The 24,411-nt window shown below is 40.7% G+C and overlaps 1 protein-coding gene across 3 annotated transcripts in view; it reads left to right on the top strand.

Moving 5' to 3' along the window:
- SPIRE1 (spire type actin nucleation factor 1) overlaps positions 1-24,411 on the top strand; it is a 208,903-nt gene continuing 184,492 nt past the window's right edge. The window contains exon 1 of one of the 3 annotated variants that reach the window (XM_036121718.2): positions 1-580. In XM_036121718.2, coding sequence (XP_035977611.1) covers positions 259-580 — 322 coding nt within the window. In that variant the 5' untranslated portion in view covers positions 1-258. The remainder of the gene's footprint in view (positions 581-24,411) is intronic. The other 2 variants (XM_036121720.2, XM_036121721.2) reach the window with 2 other exon arrangements.

Below are 24,411 nucleotides of genomic sequence, written 5' to 3'. Positions count from 1 at the left end.
ACGCCATCGCGTCGCTACGGGCTGGCGGCAGCGGGCGGCCTGGTCAGGGCTGCCGCGGCGTCCTCGCCGCTCTTCATTCGCCCACGGCCGCCGGGCCCTCGCCCAGTCCCCCACTTGGTCCCCCTCGGCGGCGCGCGCGGCCAGGTTGGGCGGGGCGGTTCCGGGGATGAGGAGGCGGTGGCGCGCCGAGACGATGCTCGGGAGCTGAAAATACGCCGGCACACGGCGCGGCGGCGGAGCGCTGCGCCGAGCCGCGGGATGGCTCAGCCGGCGGGCCCGGCAGGCGGCGGGGAGCCCCGAGCGGAGCCAGCGGGCGGCGAGGGGCCTCCGGGCCCCGGGGCGTCTGGCGGCGCCCCGGACGCGCTGAGCCTGGAGGAGATCCTGCGGCTCTACAACCAGCCCATCAACGAGGAGCAGGCGTGGGCCGTGTGCTACCAGTGCTGCGGGTCCCTGCGCGCCGCGGCCGCTGGCCACCGCCAGCCCCGTCGCCGCGTGCGCTCAGCCGCGCAGATCCGCGTCTGGAGGGACGGCGCCGTCACACTGGCGCCCGACGACGCGGGAGAGCCGCACCCAGCTGCGGGTGAGGCCGCCGACCTGCGCCCCCTCGGAGAACCCTCGCCGCGGCCCCCTTTCACTCGCAGCCCCGGGCCGGGCCCTTCCGCCCCGCGACCTCCACCTCCCACAGGAGGACCCCCTGCGGCCCCTTTTTCTCCCTCGCATTCCTGGGCCCTGCCCTCCCGCCGCGCGACCCCCACCTCCGACAGGAGGACCCCCCCAACGCGGCTCCCCTTTCCCCTCGCAGTCCCTGGGCCCTGCCCTTCCGCCCCGCGAACGCCCACCTCCCAAGGGAGACCCGGGAGGAGCCGGGCCTGGGGAGGGCGGGGGGCGGGGGGGAGGTGGTGGTGCTGGCGCTGTGGTCTAGCGGGGCCCCACGGAGGTCGGAGCAGGGGGTGGGGGGCCGGCAGCGGCACAAAGGGGGATTGTGAAGGGAGCGTCCCGGCAGGCCTGCGCCCCGCAGTAGGGCCGCGGACCTGCCCAAGGTGCTGGTAATTGTACAGACTGTCATAGGAGAGCTGCCCGCGTCTTGTTTGGGAAATGGAGTGGGTTGGGTCCTTTTCATGATAAGCTATGTATACATACTTACGTGCCAGGGCTATTTACTTGGGATGTGGTAGGTGCTATGAAAGGTTCACGTGAGATCTCGTCAAGGATAGTTAATTCTGCTGTCAGGAAAATTATACCTTTCAGAATGAGTAGTCAGCTAATAGTATTTTTAAAAATTTGGCAACAAATTCCTTCGGTTTGGAAATATAAAAAGCCCCGAGGAGAATTGGGAGAAACAGGAGGAGACGAAATAATGATTTCTAGCTTCTGAAAGTTATAAAATAACTACTATTTACCTGCGTGTTAAAATTTGTTGTGATGGAAAAACAGGCTTGTCAAGTCAAAAGTTGACAGGATGTCAGATAAACCAGATAAAATGGATTTCAGTTTGGTTATTGTCTAACGTAAATTCTTCAAGATTATCACCTACACGTTATTATGTAGCTAGGGCTTACTCAGAGATTTAGTGATGATGATGAGGGGATTGATAATAGGTTTCTCCTATCAGTTTTTATAATTCAGTCTTTTGAGAGGCAAGTATATTAAAAACATAGAGAAATAATCCGCCCTCACTTTTAGAAAGTTGATGGAAGTGTCAAAATGCTTAAGGTGAAAGATGTAATTCATTAGTCAGTAAAATGACATTTAATGCAAATCCTTATCTAAATTGGTTAAAATAAAAAACATTCAAGATTTTAGTTATCAATTGTTTCACTTCCCCCAGAACATTAAAATGTGTGTGTGTTTCGAGTAAACACATTTTAGAACTTTCATTTACTTAAATCTGTTCTTCATAATTCTCTTGAAATTATTTTATTTCAAATCGTTTTTAGTTTATTTGATGTGTTTATTGTATTTATTGTATTTATTTATTTATTTATTTATTTTGACAGAGAGAGACACAGCAAGAGAGGGAACACAAGCAGGGGGAGTGGGAGAGGGAGAAGCAGGCTTCCTGCCCATGAGGGGCTCGATCCCAGGACCCTGGGATCATGACCTGAGCTGAAGGCAGATGCTTAACGACTGAGCCACCCAGGCGCCCCGATGTGTTTATTGTTTTTAAACTTGGACAATGTTAGTGGGAAATACTTGGTATTATAATTTACTTACAACATATTAACATGATATGCCAAGATACATTTATTATAAAATATGGCAAAACCATGCCTTGGAATCTGGCATTTCAAGGGGAAAAATGGTTGTGTGCAACCCTCTTTAGAAGCAGCATTGGTAATGTTTGTTGACCTCTGGAAGAAACAAACAGGAGTTTACATTCTTTCTTCTGAACTTTATCCCAGAAGAATGTGGTTTAAGTTATATTTATGGACCTACTAGTAGTTTGTCAAAGACTCATGTATTCTGATGAGAGTCAAAAAAAAAAATCAGAATCTCATTTTGAAATCAATTATTATTGTTATTATTATTTTGTATCATTAGTGTGAGTGATACTATCTTGACCTCAATGTAATACTCTGTCTTTTTGGAGAGAATAGTAGTTTCCCTGCAGTAGCGGTAATGAATTTATAATCCATCCTCTTCTTCCTTAGTTTGGCTCATGATCTCGGCTACCAGTTGTTGAGAGAGCCCAACCAAAGTTGTTGATAGTCTCGAGCACTTTAGGCTTGATCGATTAAAAATCTTGAGGAAGTTCATACTAAAATGTTGCTTACGTTAGTTTATTTCCTCCTAGGATTTAAGAGTAGTTGCATGGCTACAGAAGGCAGTGTCTTCCGAACACTTAATCTTGATTCTTAAAAATGCTGAGTAATTTAGTACTGTGCACATGTATAAATTCTATTTTTCAGGAAAAATGGTAATCATGACGCCTCAATTCTAAGAAGTACTTTTTCACTGTAGGATGTTTAATAGGACTGTATGTTGATTGGCAACAACATACAATCCTATTTATATTTTCACACAGTTTATCCATTGATTTATTTCCAAATGGAGGTTTAGGGAAGTTAAGGGACTTGCTTAAATTCATAATGGTGACTTTGAATCAAATCCAGGTCTTTTAACCTCTAGGCTTATAAACAGATTTGGTTTGAATTTGGGTCCTTATTCCTCCCCTTCCTAGCTGAGTGACCTTAAATAAGTTCCTTAACCTCCCTTAATTAATGAATTAGAGACACTTAAGCTCTGCATATACAATCACCCTGAGTCTGGCCTTCTCATCTGTAAAATGAGAATAGATCACTTTTTCACGCGAGAGGGTTTAAGGGAGACGATGCATGTAAAGTGACTAAAGTAAGGCTTGTTATGTAGCAGAAATTCAGTAATTTTTAGTTTCCTTTCTCCCCTAATTCTGTGTCCTTTTGCACCACCATGGTGCCTGTGGTCCTGCTGTTCTGCATTTTTATTAAAAATTGGAACACAAAGGTTTGGGTCAGGGTTTCTCATTCTCATTTTTGGCTGAATAATTCAGTATGGTGTTGGCCTATGCCTGTGTAGGACGTTCAGCAGCATCCCACTGGATGCCAGTAACTACCCATCCCCTCCCTCAAGTCATGACAATCAAAAAAGTCCCTGGACATGGCCAAGTTTTCTCTGGGCAAAGTCATCCCCTGTTGAGAACCACAGGCCTAGCGGATGATGGGTGGTACACAGGATTGTGTTCAGTGTGGAGAATTGGATCCTGGCTGTAATCCTCGAGTGAGTGAATCTTTGCGCTGGCCACTCTTCCCTCTGCTCTTGAGTTGAATGAACAAGTGGTATCACTTCCCTTAGTCCCATAGGAAGAAATAACCCCTCACATGCTTTCTTGACTTGTTTTGGGGGTAAACGTAGTAGTAATTGATTTTAGTTCTTGTTTACTTTTAACAGTGTTCCTACATCCAGAACGTTCATATTCACTTTGAATTAAATTAGACATACCTATAAGAGAAATAGGGAAATGATGAAAGGTGTGGGAGGCGTGGAAATGAGACCAAAATGGGAAGAAGACAATGAAGAACAAGCAATTTTGTTTAGCATTCTGATATAATCTAGTGCCATATACTAACATCGCCATGAAAGCAGTGTGATATAGGATTGAAGGAGATAAAGAAAAAGGAAAAAATTAGTTATTTCGAGTATATCTTAAGAGTAAAAATGATTAAATTATGAAATAGGGTCTTAAGCAGCATATTTTATGAAGTATTTCTGTGATGACAGAAGGAAATATTGCTTAGAATCAAGAGGGCTTATGATTCTTCCTAGGTGTTTGACAACATTTTTATTTTCCCTAATGTTTATGTACACATAGTAAACCTTACTGTTTGATAAAAGTTTCTTATATGCAGGTTGATGCAGTTTTTGCTTTCACACATTTAATTAACAAGTTAAAGACACTCAGACTCTGCATATACGGCCTGCTCTTTGTCACCAGAATGCCTAACTGGCATTTGGAACTCATTTTATTATACACGTTATTTAGGAAGTAGTCACTGATGGAATTTAGGTTATATTCCAGACCTTCGCAAGATTAGAACTTTTTTTTCCTGGGATGCCACAGAGAATTATTAATAACAATAGTATTAGAGCTTAGAACCATTGTATGGTCTCAACAGCCTCTTAGGCCTTAATACCCATCTGACAAAAATAACATTTCAGATTTTGATTTCAAAATCTTTGATGTATCTTTAATGTTAGATGTATAAAGAACATTTTAAAAATTATGACTGCATCTTGATTTAAAATAATCTTAGATTGGTAATAGGTTTTCCTGGGAGGAACAATGAAAGCCTGGGTACATACTAATAAAGGCATCCCTTGGTATAGGGAACATTGGGCTTTGTTTGGGATTTGAAAAGAGGACATGATCAGTCAAGCTTCTCAGTAAGTTTCATGCTAATATGGTGGGAAAAATGGTCTTGAAATAATATCTATTTGATTTTAAAGAGAGAACAAATACTTGTGGAGAAGGTTGAAATAGCGAAAACATGTTTTAAAACATGAGTTCTTGTTCATTCTTGGTATAATTCTTGAGTGTTAACATCCTGATCATTAAATGAAAGGAATATTTGAGATTTATGTGTATGTGTCCAGGGTAGAGTTTGGGGGTGAATGATGGTATTAGCGGTTGGTGAGATGTCTCATCAGGTATAGTAATAGGTAAGAATTATTCCATTTGTACAATATCTCCCAATATGTTGGGCTAATTCAATTTTAAAAACATGCAGGGACGCCTGGGTGGCTCAGTCAGTTGAACGTCTGCCTTTGGCTCAGGTCATGATCTTGGGGTCCTGGGATCAAGCCCTGCATTGGACTCCCTGCTCAGTAGGGAGTCTGCTTCTCCTCTCCCTCTGCCCCTTCCCTCAGTTTGTGCTCTCTTCCTCTCCCTCTCAAATAAATAAATACAATCTTAAAAAAGAAAATGCATTGAGTTCCTACCATGTGCAAGCAGTGTTCAAGTTTCCATGAGTAATGTAAAGATAAATAGTTCTAGTCATCGAAGAAGAGAAAATAAAACATAAACACATCGATAAGTTTACCATGCAGCTAATGAAGCTTCAACTCTGAGCCCACTCATTTACATAGGTCTCTTATAGGCCCCTGCGCACAATATGTGCAGATGGTCATTTGCAAAATTAAGATATTTTAGCCATAATCAGTAAGATTGGTGTCACTGTTGACTCCAGTTCACCCTTCAGCCTACTTCTAGTTGTGTTGGGTTGTGTGGGAGTAGCCACAGACGTTTTTGGGAAAAATTTTGAAATAATGCTTTGTGGTTTATATCTGTTTTTCTGCCCTATGCAAAGGAAAACAGGGGAGTTTAGTCATATACAGATATGGGTATGTAAGTAAGTTGGGACTTTGTTGGGAAGCCCACAGTGTAGCCTCACCAAGAATTTTGACTCAGCTTTTGAAGAAAACAATCATTGATCTACCAAGGACTATATGTTGGTACGAGATGATGAGTCACGCTCTGCCTATTTTATTTGTAAGGTCAGAATCACTTTCCTGCATCATAAATTCTGTAAAATGGCAACAGTTCCCATCCCACTTTCATAATACTGTCATCAGAGCCATATTATGTTTTTCATTTGCCTCCTGTTGGCTAAGTAGAAAAAATAAACTATTCTCTTCCAGATATTTGTTTAAAATTATGAGGAAAATATTGCCAAATATAGTGGGTTTTTGGATTAACTTTTTATTTCGAGATAATTTTAGATTTACAGAAAAGTTGCGAAGTTAGCACAGAAATTCCTGTGTACTCCACCCAGTTCTCCTAATGTTAACATCTTATACTAGTGTGGCGTCTTTGTCAAAACTAAGAAGCCAGCATTGGCGCATTACTATTAACTCCAGACTTCATTTGGAACTATTAACTCTGGACTACTATTAACTCTGGACTTCATTTTTCTATTAATGGCCTTTTCCTGTTTTAGAATCCCATCCAGAATACCATATCGCATTTAGTCCTCATGTCTCCTTAGTCTCTTCTGGTCTGTTGTGATTTCTTACACTTTCCTTGTTTCCCCCGACTTGACAGTCTTGAGGGGTACTGGTCAGGGGTTTTGTAGACTGTCCTTCCATTTAGGTTTGCCTGACATTTTCTTGACTAGACTGGGGTTATGTGTTTGGGCAAGGAATTACCACTGAGGGGAAGGCTCCTCTCATCACATAGGATTGGGGCACATTATATCCACACAGCACCACTGGTGATGTGCACCTTTGTTTGCCAGGTTTCTCTGCCTAAAGAGTTAACTGTTTTTACCTTTTTCTATACTCTGTTCTTTGGAAAGGAGTCACTAAGCCCAGCCTGCGTTGGAGAAGGGGGCCTCCTCCAGGGGGATGAATGACTATTATTATTACTATTTAATTTTATATTACTTAATTTTAATATAATTTTATATTACTGCGTAATATTATTTGGAATTCTTCTGTAAGGAAGATTTGTCCCTTCTCCCCCATTTACTTATTTATTTACATCATTCTGGCATCATGTATATTTTATACTTTGTTATTCATTACCATGTTATGTTTTTAGTCAGATTGTTCCAACTGTGGCCAGTGGGAGCTCCTTCAGGTTGGCTCCTCTGTCCCTCCTTTTTTTTTTTTTTTTTTTTCCGTTTTTTAAGATTTTATTTATTTGAGAGAGAGAGAGAATGAGAGAGAACACAAGCTGGGGGAGAAGCAGGGAGCCTGATGCAGGTCTCCATCCCAGGGTCCTGGGATGACCCGAGCTGAAGGCAGCCACATAACCGCTTAACCAACTGAGCCAACCAGTCATCTCCTGTGTGCCTTTGACATGCAGCCATCCTTTTGTGTTTTTGAGCACATCTTCACTTTCTGGCACTACAAGATGTTTTAAGGCTTACGACGTGTATTTTTCATCCCCGTCCTACAATCAGACATATCCCTAAGGAGCTCAGCACTGGTTATGCTTGTTGATACTGGGGTTGTTTTGTTTTTAATATGGAAGAAGAGTTGAAATAATAAAAGGTTTACTTATTTTTGATGTTCAAACTTTGTTAGATTTATGAAGTATCTCTTTTTGGTATCTTGCTTATATTGGCATGCCTACCACTGTCTGTGTATTTGCTCATCCTTTCAGCAGTTATGTAATGAATACCTTAGAGCCAAGTTGAATAGAGAGGTTAAGAGAGAGCAGTCTGTACCCACTGTTTATCAGAAGGGAGAGGTACCTGGGAACAGAAGCCAGAGCAGCCAATATTGGGGTATCAATTTGGATATACTGGAGATGAGGGGAGGTCAGTGAAATGTGGCCTAGAGTCAAGTATGGATTGACTGAGGTATGTGGATGGTCAAGAACTGGTTTGGACAAATCCTGTGATCATTGGCCTTCCTCTTATAAGTCTTATGGATACTCTGGGCTAGTGGTGTCTGTCCTTAAAGCTGCAGCGGAACCATGCAGAATGTTGGCGATCAACCACATTTGAAATAGTTCCCCATTTTGTAAACATACATCCTCATTACTGCTCTGCAGTACAGCACGTGGATAAAATACACTCTTGTGATATGCTCATAAAATGTCTTAACCAAGCAAACAAAAGAGATGAAAACTATCACTGGGCAAATGGTTTTTGGTTTTGGCTAAGTATTTCAGACTGTTGCATGGGATCATGAATACTTTAGGGACCAGAAAAATACTGATTTATATAAAGCCATGCAAATTAATTGAGAAAGCTAGTAATATTTTCCCTAATTCTAACTTCTGTGTAGTTACTTCTGAGTGGTAGAACAGGTAAGATTTGTTTATTCATTCATTGAATTTATTGGGCTTATCTGGTTCAGCCTTTGCCCTTCTCAGGTCAATATCTCACCGGCATTCTATTGATTTTCAAATGTATGAAGGATAGACATTCCATGACACCCTGTTCTGTTTTGCTGCTGGTATTGCCCTCATCATACAAAGAAAATACATTAAGAAAATGTCCTATCAAATTTTTAAGCAATTTAAGCAAATTTCAACTAGTTGTGTAGGAGTCCAATAGTATTTTTTTGTTTAAGCACATTTCATCTAGTTGCATGAGAGTTCAATAGGTTTTTTTGTTTTAGTGATGATAGCCTGGTAATGAAATGTTGGTAGGATCTCTTAAACATTTTTGGGGGGTATGTTGTATTAATTCAATCTTTGGCCACTTTTCGTCTAAAAAAAATAATTTCTTTTGACATTTCCTTCTCAAAACTTATTTCTTGGACTTCCCCGGTTTTTTCACAAGTTTTTCCTTTTTTTGGAAGTTCAGCATACATACAGGAAAGTGCACAAATCATTAATGATACAACCATGTAAACACCAACCTGATTGAGGACAAAGGAGCATTACAAGTAGCCTACAAGTCTTCCACATATATAATCATTGTCTTAGTTTTTATCACCACGGATTGGGCTTGCTTGTTTGTAAACTTTGTATGTATAGAATCTTATAATATGTGTTTGTTGTGTCTGCCTTCTTTTGTTCAAAATTATGTTTGTGAGATAAACTACTTGTTATTGCATCTAGCATTAATTTGTTTTCATTGCTATATGGTATTCAATTGTATGAAAATACCAAAATTCGTTTACCCAGCCTGCTGTGGATGGTCATATGAAATGTTTGGAGTTTTAGCTATTATTTTAAATAATACCACTATAAACTCTCTTGAATATATGTATGCACTTCTGGTAGGTATATATCTAGTAAAATTGCTGGGTTGTTGCCCATGTGTCTCTTAAGTTTCAGTAGATATTGCCAAGTAGTTTTCCAAAGTGGTTTTTCAGGTTACCTTTCTTATTAGCAATGTGTCTGTTGTACCACATCCACTGTACTATTTGGGAATGTAATTTAAAAAAAGAAAAGTTTACCTATTTTGGCAGGTATGTTATGGTACATGTTTCATAATGGCTTTGAGTTGCATTTATCTGATGGCTAATCATGTTGAATGCCTTTTCATAGTTTTATTGGCCATGATGATATCTCTTTTGTGAAATTCCTGTTCAGGTCTTTTGACTATTTGTCTAGTATTTTTTTTCTTTCTTTCTTTTTTTAATAACATATAATATATTATTTGTTTCAGGGGTACAGGTCTGTAATTCATCAGTCTTAACACACAGCGCTCACCACAACACATACCCTCCCCAATGTCCATCACCCAGCCACCCCCTCCCCCTACCCCCTCCCCTCCAGCAACCCTCAGTAGTATTTTTTTCTTGTAAAACATAAATGTTATCATTTTAACCATTTAATTAAAGGCATTGATTACATTCACAGTGTTGTACGACCATCACCACTATTTCCAAAATTTTTCATCACACAAACAGAAACTCTGTACCCATTAAGCAGTAACTGCCCATTCTCAATTTCCCCCAGGCCCTGGTAACCTCTAATCAATTTATATTTTTTGTCTTTTCTTATTATTATATGTTACGATTTTTATATATTCTCATACAAGCCATTTGCCAGTTATATATGTTATAGATATCTTCTCCCAACTCTAGCTTTCCTTTTCATGTTAATGGTATGTTTTGATGAATAGAAGTTTTGATACATCACATTTTTATTATCATTGGATTCAAATATCTTTCTGATTTTCTTTGTTATTTCTTCTTTGATTCATGCATTATTCTGTCAATTTTTACTTATATATGGAGGCTATATTGTTAGGTGCATACCCATTTAAGGTTATAATATCTTCATGGTGGTTTTACCCTTTTATCAATGTGGCTATAGTTGACATGTATATGGTTACACCAGCTTTCCTTTTTTTTTTTTTTTTTTTTTTTTTAAAAACACCAGATTTGTTTGATTAATCTTTGCATGGTATATTCCTTCCCATAATTTTACTTTCAAGTTTTTAGCATTCTTACATTTAAGGTGTGTCTTTTACAAGCAGGATATAGTTTGGATTTGTTGTTTATGTAATATAATGATCATTAATTTTAAATTGGATTCCTTATTCTGTTTACATTTAATATAATTACTTGGGTTTGAAAATATACCATCTTACTATCTGCTTTCTATTTGTCCCACCAGGTCTGTATTCATTTTCTCTCCCTTACCTTCTTTTTCGTTAAGAATTTTTTTAATTGCTAAAATTTTCTCCTTCATTAGCTGGCTTACTGTACATTCCTTTACTATTCTTTTAGTAGTTACTTTACAACATGCATTGTTGAATTTTTATTAAAGTCTATATAAATTACTTACTGTATTACTCTCCAGACAATGCAAAGATCATAGAACATTCTAACTTCTTGTATCTCCTTCTGTTGTTGTATGATTGTTGATGTGTATTTTAGTTTATCATAGATTTTAAATATAAGACAATATTTTTGTACAATTTAATATTCATTTAGATTTTCCACATATTTGCCCTTTCCATGCTCTGTGTTTCTTTCTGCGTTACTTTCTTTTGGGATCCATTTTCCTCCTGCCTGAAGAACTCCTTTAGTATTTATTTTAGTGCAGGCCTGCCACTGTTAAATTCACCCAGAATTCAGTAAAAAAAATGGCTAAATTCATTCAGTCAAAAAAAAAAAAGGAAAGCTGGTGTAACCCTATACATGTCAACTATAGCCACATTGATAAAAGGATAAAACCACCATGAAGATATTATAACCTTAAATGGGCATGCACCTAATTAATTAATTAATTTGTAGAGGGCGAGAGAGGTGGGGACGAGGGACAGAGGGAGAGGGAGAGAGAATCTTAAGCAGGCTCCACGCCCAGCACAGAGCCCGATGTGGGGCTCCATCTCCTGACCCTGAGATCATGACCTGAGGTGAAATCAAGAGTTAGACACCTAATCGACTGAGCCACCCAGGTGCCCCGATTTTGTTTTCCTTTTAACAGCAAATTTTAATTAAGATGTAACTCATAGAAAAGTGCATAAATGATGAATTTTCACAATGTGAATACACTCATGTAACCAGAATACAGATCAAGGAACAGAATGTTATTAGCATCCCAGCAGGCCTGTTTGTGAACACTTTCAGTCACCAACCACCACTAAGTCACCACCAAGTCACCACTATCATGACTTTTTTTTTTTTAAGATTTTATTTATTTATTTGACAGAGAGACACAGCGAGACAGGGAGCACAAGCAGGGGGAGTAGGAGAGGGAGAAGCAGGCTTCCCGCAGAGCAGGGAGCCCGATGCGGGGCTCGATCCCAGGACCCTGGGATCATGACCTGAGCTGAAGGCAGACGCTTAATGACTGAGCCACCCAGGCACCCCTATCATGACTTCTAACACCATAAGTTTTGCCTATATTTGAACTTAGGTATATAGAATCAAGTAGTATTATACTACCTAATGTCTTAACTTTTTTTCTCTGAACTTTGTGAGATTGATCCATATTGTTGCATATAGTTGTAGTTTGTTCATTCACATTTTAGTATCATATTCCCTTGTATTTATCCATGGATGTTTGATTTTTTGGATCTTACATTTGGGTATTCAGGTATTGGGAATTATGGATAATGCTGTTGTGAACATTAGTAAGCATGTTTTTGGTGAACAAATGTAGCATTTGTGTTGAGTATATACCAGAAAGTGGAATTGCTAGTTCATAGTGTATGGGTATTTTCAGTATTAGTAGGTACTGCCAAAAGTTTTCCATAATGATTGCACCTCACAAACTTTATTTTCTTTTTTAATTTAAATTTTTTAAAAGTTTTTGTTTAATTCTAGTTAACATACAGTGTTACATTAGTTTCAGGTGTACAAATAGTGATTCAGCATTTCCATATATTACCTGGCGCTCATCAGGACAAGTGCACTCCTCAATCCCCATCACCTATTTAACTTATTTCCCCACCCATCTCCCCTCTGGTAACCATCCATTTGTTCTCTATAATTAAGTTTGTTTTTGGATTTGTGTCTCTCTCTTTTTTTCCTCTTTGCTCATTTGTTTCTTAAATTCCACATATGAGTGAAATCATATGATATTTGTCTTTCTCTGACTGAGTTATTTTGCATAGCATTATACTCTCTAGCTCCATCCATGTCATTCCAAATGGCAAGATTTCATTCTTTTTCATGGCTCAGTGATATTCCATAATATATATATTATATATTTTTATATATTATATATATATATATATATATATATATAAATACACACACACACCACTTTTTTTTTATCCATTCATCAATTGATGGACACAGAACTGCTTCCATATCTTGGCTATTGTAGATAATGCTGCTGTAAACATAGTGGTGTGTATCCCTTTGAATTAATTTTTTGTATTTTTGGGGTAAATACCAGTAGTGTGATTTACAGGTGATAGGGTAGTTCCATTTTTAACTTTTTGAGGAACCTCCACACTGTTTTCCACAGTGGCTGTACCAGTTTGCATTCTCACCAACAGTGCACAATTGTTTCTTTTTCTCCACATCCTCGCCAACACCTGTTGTTTCTTGTGTTCTTGATTTTAGCCATTCTGACAGGTGTGAGGTGGGACTACCTCATTGTAGTTTTGATTTGCATTTCCCTTATGCACCTCACAAACTTTAAAACATTAAAACCAATCTGGGACATTGGTATAAATTTAATAAGGATTTGACTAGTGTCGTATATATGGAAAGTCTATATCCCTAATAATAGTGGGATTTGTGGGTCCATATTTATTTCTGAAAACTAACTCAGATCTTTTTGTGCTACTTATGCTAATGCATTTTTAAAAATTTGGGTCTGTTGTCTTTTTCCCTCATACTTCCCATTTTCTTCATGGCCTAGTCTAACTGAAGGCCAAATTTATATCTAGTATACTCTTTAATACCTTGTATTCTTGAGAGATAAAGATGTATATAGACATAGCTGATGAGTAGTGGTAGAATGCCGCACTAACAGTCACCACGGGTTGTCGGTTCTGGGCTTGGCCGTTTCTTCTTGGATTTTAGTGATAATACTGTATTAGAGGAATCTCCCATTACACCATTTCATTTATTCATTCCACCAGCACATGAGTGCCTTCAAAGTGCACTGTACTAGATTTGAAGACACAAAGAAAAAGTGCACCCATACCTTCAAGAAGATCACAGGTACATAAGCTAACACTTACAGTATAGTTGCAGTAATTCTAAAGTAATAGAGACATGTACAGAAAACTGTGTGAGCCCAAGGGTGAGGGCGACTGACTGCTGGTATGATATAGGGCAGGTTTCGCAAAAGAGACCGATTTTCTGGAGAGGCTTTGAAGGATGAGCAGTGGGATAGAAGGAGGACACTTAGGCAGAAGCAGAAATGTGGAAAACTATTCCAAGAACAGTAGTACGTGGATCGTAGAATGGCATTTGTGCTGACGCCCACTTCCCCATACCAAAAGCAGACACTGTTTGATCAGTCATTGCATTTTTGCTGCTAAATTTATAAGCAGCTTTAGAGTTCTCAGCTGTGCTTCAGGCAGCCACTACCAATGATTTGTGGAGTTGGCACGTGAGGTTGAACCTGTTTGTCTTCTTTGCAGTGGGCGTCCACTGTGCCTGGAGCATAGGATGTGCGGGGGCGCGGTGGAGAATGAGACAGGCTAGAAACGTATGTTGACTGGGACCAGGTTATGAAGGACATTTTTGTGCCGTACTGTTGAGTTTGTATTTATAGCCTGTATAGGCAATGGAGAGCCGTATAAGCTTTTAAGCAGGAAAATGCTTACAAACAGATTTCTCTTTTGGGAAAGATGACTATGGGAGTTTTGGAGAAGGTGGATTGAATTGGGTAAAAACAAGGGCAGAGATACCAGTAGGCATTTCATACTATCGTTAGATCTTAGTAGCCTTTAAGTTGCCTAACCAGTTGGGAGTATTATGGCTCCTCAGATAGGAGATGTTGGAGGTCTGAATGAGGGCAGTAGAAATGGGGAGAAAGAGTCAGGTTGAGAATGATCTAGGAAATAGTACAGGACATGGCCCTTTAGGTTTTGGTGTGGGGGTGAGAAAGAGGAAGGACTCTTGGAAGGCTCTCAGACTTCCCACCTGGGTGCCTGGCTGCTGGGAAGGCAGGAGAGGCAGCATAGGGTGGGAAGATGATGACTTATACTGGTTAGAAATTAAATTGGCCTGGAAAAAATATTTTTCCAGTGGAGTCATATTTATTCCTACCAAGTTCCTTTGCTCTTCCAGAAGGTTGCAGATCACCTGTTGAACGTCACATGGTAACACAGATATAAGATATAAGAGTAGGCAGCAGAAGGTATGGTTTTAATTCTCAGCTCTGACGCTTGTTATTGTAACATACTGGGGTAAGTGAATATGGGTGGCAGTTACGGTGCTATAACTAAAGGCACTTGTGTTCAGAGATAGAAGTACCTGAGATACCTTGCTGGAAGGGTTCTGTTGGCTAGGATGGTCTCCTTCATGATCAGATGCCAGAGTGGGAGAGGAGATTCTAAGGAGAATAACACAGTGACGCTTATGAAATACATGAAAACCAGAATTCATTTGCTGGGAAATACAAAACTGTTTAGAATTGGCACTTGCTACTAGACCTCTTTTTAGGATTTGGATTGGGGAAGTTCCCCTCCAAGTTCTCCTTATTCTTGAATAAAGTGGTAGAGTGCTGTGTGATCTCAGTGTATTTTTGAGGTCTCATGAAATTTAAGCAATTAGTGTTTGAATTAATATCACTAGGGAAAAATTTTATTGCAAGTCCACACTGTTTACAAAAAGAACCACAACTTCCATCATCCCGTCCTCTAACACAGGAGTGTCAGGAATGTGGCTTCTGCATTGTCACTCCCTTCTGTTCCCATGGCTAAATGGCCATGGGTGCCTCCCACCCCATACTTGCCCTCACAGCTCTTTTGAGGATAGCATTCTAGACTGTCACTGTCATTTAGTTTGAATTGGCACAAGAGATGAAACCTTTTTGCTATACAAGTTTTGAGTGTTGCCATATTACATAAAATAGGCAAAAGTAATACTTGAGTTTTATTGAAAATAGTTATGCTGAAATTATTTTTTAGTGGAAAATACTTGGTATTTAATGATATTTGTTCTGTGAGATGATATAAAGTTTGGTTAATTGAGGTTGCTGAATAGGAAGAAAAAAATAATACTAATAATTAAGAAAACATATTTTTTATATGTTTTATATGAACCCCATGTGGGGCTCAAACTCACAACCCCAAGATCAAGAGTCACATGCTTCTTTGACGGAGCCAGCTGGGCACCCCAAGAAAACATATTTTTAAAACTTTCATTTCACAACAAGATCAGTTACAAATTGGCCACTCTAGTACCATGGAATAAGTTGGAAGGGTTTGGGGTCTGGGCCAAACTTCTCCAAGATTGGGGGTGGCCATGACGGTGGTGAGGCCTACCCTCATGGAGGGCTGGAAATCAGGGGTGTTTGGTACAGCAGCCAGGCCCCAAGGAATCCACTCATCTGATGAGCAAGCAGAGCCAGAAAGGGCAGACAGTAGCTGCAGATAAGAGCCAGTAAGTGGTCTCTGCTGGGGAAGTCTGGTAGTTGGTTTTAGCCACTGATAGGAGGTCCAAGGGCTAGACTTTAGTCCCGAGGAAAGTGACTGGCAATAAGAAGCCATGTTTTTTGGGACACCTGGGTGGCTCAGTTGGTTAAGAGTCCGAGTCTTGATTTTGGCTCAGGTCATGATCTCAAGTTTGTGAGATCGATCCCCTGCATCAGGCTCTGAGCTGCTGGGCTTGGAGCCTGCTTGGGATTCTCTCCCTCTCCCTCTGCACTCCCCCACCCCCCAAAAATTTTAATCCACTTTTCACCAGCTCTTCAAAAAAATGTGATGTCTTTATGCCTCTACAGTTCTTTAAAATAATAAGATTATGGTCCAGATCCTACAAAATGTGATTAAATGTATTGTTCATATTGATTAGTCAGGGATTCTTTGTTCTATTAAGACGGCATTAAGCTCACATAGACAGCATATTTTTTTTCTTTACCCACATTTATTAGTCATGAGCGGTGGACAAGTAAACCAAAGTGGTACTTAGAAAGTTTGTTTTTAGGGACACCTAGGTGGCTCAGTTGGCTAAGCATCTGCCTTCGACTCATGTCACAATCCCAGGGTCCTGGGATCGAGTCCCGCCTTGGGCTCTTCTCCCTTTCCCTCTGCCCGCCCCCCCCCCCCAGCTCATGGTCCCTCTCTCACTCTCTCTCAAATAAATAAATAAAATTTTTAAAAAAGAAAGTTTGTTTTTAAAATTCCCAAACTTTCCCCACTAGTGCTGACCCTGTGCTTCACTTTTGGGCATCCATTGCTTCCTAGTCTTTCCCTTACTGAGCTAGGAGAGAATGTAGGACAGTTGGGTGGGTCAGCAGCCTGGGTAACTGGTCACAGTTCTTTGACCTTCAGTGAGTCATTTATTCTCTAGAGCTTGAGCCTCCTCAGCTGTAAAAATGAAGGTTTTATACCAGGGTTACAATATGTTTGATCTATATAGAGCAAGTATTGATTAACTATAAGTATTAATGAGATATTTCATTAACAATTTTCTTAGAGTTTAAAAGAGCATTGTGGGGTTTGGTTTGAATGGGATGTTATTTCTAGAAATGGTCAGGGTAGTTTGGATGGATGCCTTTTGTCCTTAATACATTTCTGGCAGAGGTGTTTGGAATAGTTCCACTGCTCATAGCATTTCCCTTAATGTTGGTGTCTTGTAAAAATAGAAATGAAGTTTTCAGCAAGAGATGTTCAAGGTAGGGAGATGAAAAATTATAATAACCAGAATCATTCTTAGAGTGCTGTCAGTTTTGGAGGGAGCACTTGGGAGGTAAGATAAGACCCTCAAGGGTGTGCGCTGGCAGTAAAAGGCGACCACTAAGCTACCCTGAGGAGACAGGCAGGAGGGAGATGGTGAGGGGATGCAGGGAGAACAGGGAAGGGTGAGGGCTGGAATGCCTCCCTGTGAGTCTCATAGCTTCAGGAAAGTTTAACAAATGTAGGAAGGGTCAGCTGCGTTCTCTTCAGGTTGACACTGCGTGCAGACACAGGAGACCCCTAGAACTTACAGAGATTGGGTGGCGGGCTTTGCACCTACAGGCCAGGGCATGGGTGAGGGCTTGTTAAATTATATAGGTATCTAAGGGGCCAAGTGATCTGTTGACTTACAGCTTTTTGGGTTTGGGAGATAAGGGTCTTTTGGCTTATTTTCTCCTTGGAGAGAAGGCTCAAAGACTTAAATGGTAATAGAGCTAATATTAAGTGCTTATACTCAGTGACAGGCAGTGAGTTGAGCAGTTTTCTTGGATTATTTCTTTTGATCCTCACAACAATTCTATGAGATAGGTACTCTTCTTTTTTAAACATTATATATATATGTGTGTGTGTATATATATATATATATATATTTATTTATTTTTAAAGATTTTATTTATTTGACAGAGAGAGAGAGAGCACAAGCAGGGGGGAGCGGCAGGCAGAGGAAGAAGCAGGCTCCCCACTGAGCAGAGAGCCCCACGCGGGGCTCCATCCCAGGACCCTGGGATTAAGACCTGAGTCGAAGGCAGACGCTTCACCGACTGAACCACCCAGGCACCCCATAAAGATTATTTATTTGAGAGAGAGCATGGTGGGGAGGGGCAGAAGGAGAAGGCAGAGCAGGCTCCCCACTGATCAGGGAGCCCAACAACTTCAGACTCAATCCCAGGACCCTGGTATCATGACCTGAGCCAAAGGCAGACGCTTAACCAACTGAGCTATCCAGGCGCCCCAAGACAGGTACTCTTCTTAGCCTCTGCCTTACATATGGAAGACTGATGTGTAGAGGCCTTAAATTTAGCCAGTAACCTACCTGGGATTCAAGCCCCAGGAGTCTGGCCTGGAACCCTTGTTCTTAATCACTGTGTTTTATTGCCTTGTGCCGGGAGGGGGGGTAGTTCTTACTCTGGGACATTCTGCATGGGATTAGACTGTACACAGGGTAGCCTGGGGTTGTGTTTGGGATGATGAGAGCATGTCATATTGCTTTGACCTTTTCATGGTCTGTGTATTCATACCCTGTACCAGATCACTATTAATGTCGTGGTTAAAACAACACAAAATTATTACCTTAAAGTTCTGGTGGTTAGAAGTCTGAAAATGGGTCTTGTGGGCTAAAATCAAGCTATTTGCAGGGCTGTATTCCTTCTGGATGCTGCAGGGGAGAATCTGGTCCTTTCCTCTTCCAGCTTCTAGAGACTGTCCACATTCCTTGCCTTGTGTCCCCCTTCTTGCATTCACATGGCTCCAGTCTTTGCATCCATCATAACAGCTCCTTGGACTCTCCTGTCTCTCATAAAGCTCCTTGTGGTTACATTGGTTCCGCCTGGATAATCTAGCATAATCTCCCCATCTCTAGAGCCTTAACTTAATCACAGCTACAAAATCACTTTGCCATGTAAAGTATTCACAGGTTCTGCAGACTTTATAGTCTTTTTGTTTATGAGTTGATTATAGAGATTGCCATTTCAAGCTTTCTTATTTTCAGTTTTGAGTAATAACTGATGAAACTTCACTTCACCACCCCAGCCTGAGCCATTGCTGAGCTCCATCTGTTTGACCAATGAGTGTCATCATCCTGGGCACCATCAGATAAGGAGTTGGGGGGAAGGTATGTGTGAGGAACGTCTGCAGAGAGGTATAAAGTAAAAGGTAGTGGCTTTTAAAGATCTTAATGAAGTGTAAAAATGAGTGGAATTTTATGATTTTTCATATGATGTAGCTGCTTTTTCATTTCAAAATTGGTATCCCTTTTATATGGTTGTAATCCTAGTAAACATATTTTGCTATGCCAGTTTTCCTTAGGACTCTATTTTAGTTTATCTATATCTCTTGTCTTTCCACAGGGTTAATAGTGGTAAGCTTAGCTACGATTTGCTGAGCCCCTCCCTGCAGGAGGCATCATGCAGAGCCCTTCAAAACATTTTGTTTTTCATCTAATTTTCACATAAGCCTCATGAGGTAGATATTATTCCCTTTTCTTGTAGATGAGAAAGTGGGAAACTCTGGGAAGGATTTTACTTTAAAGTCACATCACACAGTTAAGTATGGAAGTGAGATTCGAATCCAGGACTGCACAAGTCTAAAGGCTTGCTCTTGCTCTTCTGCTTCACTGCCTTCCCAGGGCAGCTATGCGAAAGGCTTACTTAAATTCTTGCTTAAACATCAACTGTTGTGAAGAAGAAAATACATTAGCACAGGGCCATTGTGGCAGTGGAACATTAAATTGTATTCCATTCTTCCTGACAGGCAGGCCAGGAAGAGGAACTTGATGAACACACAGTCTTTGTTTGGTTAGCAAGTATACCAATTTTCTCCCATGTCTAAATCCTAAATTTCTGTTAATCTTTGAGCAGCTTTACTAGTGAAATGCTATGGCATAGAGGATAATGATTTGATCATTTAACAACCAAAGTAGAAGTGTCCCTTATATGGCTGTTTCTTGTGTCAAATGTATAACATTTTTTTTCGTTAAAAATATAACTTGGCAAAAATGATTTTGTTGGGGGAGATGGGTGTAAGCTAAAGACTGCGCAGTTTCAGTGTCCTAACTTTTCACACTGAAACATCTGGTCATGGATTCTGAGCCCTCAGTGGCCACAGTGTTTAAGAAACCCAGGTGTGATTAGGCTGCAGGGATTATTTTATTGCTAAATTTTGGCCTGTTTAAAACTGTACTCTTTTTCTCTAGTATTCATATAAAAGCTGTCCAGAAAGTGTACCTAATATATACTTGTCTCTTAAAGACTATTAGAGCTCTTTTTTTTTTTTAATTTATCTTTATTTATTTAAGTAATCTCTACCCCCAACATGGGGCTCAAACTCACGACCCTGAGATCAAGAGTCACACGCTCTTCCAACTGAGCCAGCTGGGTGCCCCCAGAGTATTAGAGTTCTTAAACGTATGCTTGATGTTAATCGGTTTTGATTAAGTCTTTGAGAATAATGTTCCTGAAAACATGGCACTTGTTCAGGGTATCATTCTTTCCTTCTCACCCTGCTCTACCCCCAGTCCAATCCATTACCTGTTAATTCTGCTTCTGAATTATATCTTAATTTTCTACTTTTCTTCCTGGTCACTGCCACCACCTGGGCTGGCTGTCCTCCATGTTTGCTGCCCCGCCCCCACCCCCCTGTTGCTATCCAGGACAGTGGGGCTGTCCACCCTCCATGTTTTCATCTTGACCCTCTCCACAGAGCAGGACCAACCTGGAAACCCACCTTGAATCAGCTCATGCCCTTGCTTAATGTTAACGTCCAGTAGCTTCCCATTGTACTTAACATCAAACCTAACTAAACTTCTTACACTGTCCTGAAAGGCCTGTGTGATCTGCCCCTGCCTGTCTTTCCAAATGCATTTTATGCTACCCACCTACCAAACACTTCCAGAGCCTTACCACAGGCTGCCTCCTGGTTCTGGGACAGGTTCTTCCCTCAGCCCTGCAGGTAGCTGCTACCCAACTTCACAGTCTCTATTTAAATGTCATCTTCTCAAGGAGTCATGCCTTACTATTCTAAATTGGATCATTTCTGTTATTTTCTCTCTCCCTTTTCTGTCCTTAATAGCATTTATTACCAGTTGTAATTAATTTTATTTGATTGCTTCTTTGGGTCTGTGTTCACTAAGATATAAGCCCTCGGGAGCAAGGACTATGTGTAGCTTGTTTGCTGCTGTATCATCAGTATTTTAGTATTTAGTAGGTGTTCAGCAAATATTTATTGAATGAATGAGAGGGGCAGAGGCAAACTTCCAGGAGGACAGGGTGTATCTACTGAATGCTCAGCTCATGAAAAAATAACATACTTTCACAGGATCAGATGGACCCAATCATTGCCCGTAGTTTGCTCACATGGGAGAAATTTGGAGAATAAATCTGAGAGCTGTTTATTTATTGTAAAGATTATAGGGGTTCTGTGTCTTTCTGGCAGGCATGTTTGCCTTCTGCTTATTCAGCTAATTTGAATCATATTGATAATGTGACTATGTGACAGACAGTTCAGCTGTATGCTGAGGTTTCTACCACCGTAATTTAAAAGTATTATACATCTACATGAGCACCTTAAATTTTTTCTGAAACTGTGCCTTAATTTCCACCATAGTTGTGTGGTCCGTCAGATTTTGTGATTCCACTGGGCTGAGGCCATTTCAGAGAGTGTGCGGTGTGAGGCCTAACCCTGAACAGCCAAGGTTATGAGTGGGTCTACCAAGACGTGTTCACTGAAATGGTCTCTCTGGTAACAATGAGCAGACTTTTGAATGAAAGTGTCTGATTATCAGCATTTAGGATTTAAAATGTCTTCGTTATCTTAGTTGAGGTGTTCTTTATGACATTTTACATTAGGAATAGTTCATTATTTATTTATTTATTTATTTATTTTAAAGATTTTATTTATTTATTTGACAGAGAGAGAGAGAGCGCGAGAGAGGGAACACAAGCAGGGGGAGTGGGAGAAGGAGAAGCAGGCTTCCTGCGGAGCAGGGAGCCCGATGCGGGGCTCGATCCCAGGACCCTGGGATCATGACCTGAGCCGAAGGCAGACGCTTAATGACTGAGCCACCCAGGCACCCAGGAATAGTTCATTTTTTAAAGCCATTTTATTTTATTTTTTCATTTTTTAAGATTTTATTTATTTATTTGTCAGAGAAAGAGAGAGCACAAGCAGAGGGAGTGGCGGGCAGAGGGAGAGGGAGAAACAGGCTCCCTGCTGAGCAAGGAGCCTGATGCGGACCCAATCCCAGGACCCAGGGATCATGACCCGAGCCAAAGCCAGACACTTAACCGACTGAGGCACCCAGGCATCCCTTAAAGCCATTTTATATCAGTTTATAGGAAGACTCGTTTTTGTATTTCCTAGGACATGAGGGAACTTGTCTAGTAAATCTTAAGAGCAGATCGGATATTTCAGAATGAGTTAAAAAGAAGGGCCTAAAAAACACAGCCTTGATTCTTCCAGCATTATTAAAATGCCCATTCTTTTTGGGAAACACCGAGCTGAAGTTTTGGCTTGCTGTGCAAATCATCCTTCTTCCTAATGTATAAGTATGTTAATAATATTGGAGTATTTTGAAACTTAATGTTTAAATATCATTCCAAATACTTCCTTTTATTTTGCATTGTCAGATAGTTAATCTAACCTTTTAATTAACAATAAATCAGTAAAGTTGTTAGTCTTATTGAAAGAACTAATGCACTGCATTTAATAATCTGAAACCTTGGTTAGGCCTACCATCGGCTTAGTTTACTCGACTTGTAAAAGTGAAGTCCTAGGATTCTAGGTTTTAGAGGGATTCCTTAGGTTTGGCTCCGGAAAGGTGGTAACCTTTAAAGAAGGACTCAACAGTTGTCAAATGAAAATTTCTTGGTTGCCATATTGGCAGTTTCCAACTGCTAAATCAAGGAGTACATTTCCCCCATTTCTCCAGAAGCAGTATTATAATGGGTAGATTGCTGTGATAGCACCTCCGCAGTCCCTTTCCCTAACCCCACTGGTCCCTGCACACGGGAATGGCGGACAGGAGAACAAAACCACACCAGTGCGCATGACAAGGGTCAGGAGCCTTGGAGTCTGTTCTTAGCTCTGTCATTTTGTGCAAGTCATTTGACTCGTCAGGCTCAGATTACTCATCTATAAAACGAATGGATTGGGCAGGATCATTTCCAAGGTTCCTTTAAGCTCTGCTGTCTTGTAATTGGGATTTTCTAATTCCTGCATCAGAGTCTGGGCAGGGATTTGGATGGCAGAGTAGTGTAGGTGGTCAGGCACTTCATACTTAACCACATTTCCATAGTTGCATGATTTAGTCACCAGATCAAATTGAATAACCAGAAGTGATGGTGCACTCACACAGAAATTTTTGGTGCTCTTTATAGGAAAGCATTTTCAGTTTTATAATAGAGGTCAGGGAAAAAACCTTATTTCGTAGGACTTGTGCCATTTTGACATCACTCTGTTATTCTTCGAGTACTTCATTACTTTCTGGTACAGAAAGATGTTCCAGCTTATCTTGTAATTTCACATCTTGGTAAACCCATTTCATAACCTTGGTTGTTCAGGGCTAGGCCTTACACAGCGCACTGTCTGAAATGGCCTCACCTCCACTTGTCCCGTCCATGGAGTCAGCCAATCCCCTGAGTACTGGTTCCTTTGAGGGGAAATGGTCAAGGTGTGCTCTTGCAAAATGGGGTGCTGTTACTTCTCCCTCTTTTGGAAGAAGAGCTAGGAAGTATTTTTTTTTGAAATTAGATAATACCCCTAATTCCAGTTCACTACCACAGGGCTCTTCCTCTCCTTCCCACATGTTAGGTTTGTATGGTCTTTCTCCTTCAGTTCATGATTCCCAGCAACATCAGCATATTTGTTTGCTCAATGCTACAATACATATAAAACCATTTCAAAATTTCTTACCAACTTTACTACCAATAACAAACCTACCACTTTCTTTGCAATTCTATTTACCTTAAGAATTATTATCCTGAATGGAGTGCCTGAGTGGCTTAGTAGTTAAGCGTCTGCCTTCAGCTCAGGTCATGATCCCAGGTTCCTGGGATCGAGCCCCACATCGGGCTCCCTGCTTGGTGGGAAGCTTGCTTCTCCCTCTCCCACTCCCCCTGCTTGTGTTCCCTCTCTTGCTGTGTCTCTCTCTGTCAAATAAATAAATAAAATATTAAACAAAGAATAATTATACTGAAGATGTACATCTGTGTACTCTCAAAGAGATTACTCTCTGTTATTGTTGTCTTAACACTGTATTTTCCCCTCCCTCCCTCCCTGCCTCCTCTTTCTCTTCTTCCCTTCCCTTCCCTTCTTTTCCCTTCCCTTCCCTTCCCTTCCCCAGATTTGTTGAGAGGTAGTCTGTGCCCCTCTTTGAACTGCTCCTGTTTTTAGTACTTTCCTAGGTTAAGCTAATCACCTTCTCTGTAGGAGTCAT

Source organism: Halichoerus grypus, chromosome 13 (assembly GCF_964656455.1).
Source record: "Halichoerus grypus chromosome 13, mHalGry1.hap1.1, whole genome shotgun sequence".
In the NCBI taxonomy this organism is placed as follows: Eukaryota; Metazoa; Chordata; class Mammalia; order Carnivora; family Phocidae; genus Halichoerus; species Halichoerus grypus.
This window is presented reverse-complemented; position numbering and strand designations above follow the sequence as displayed.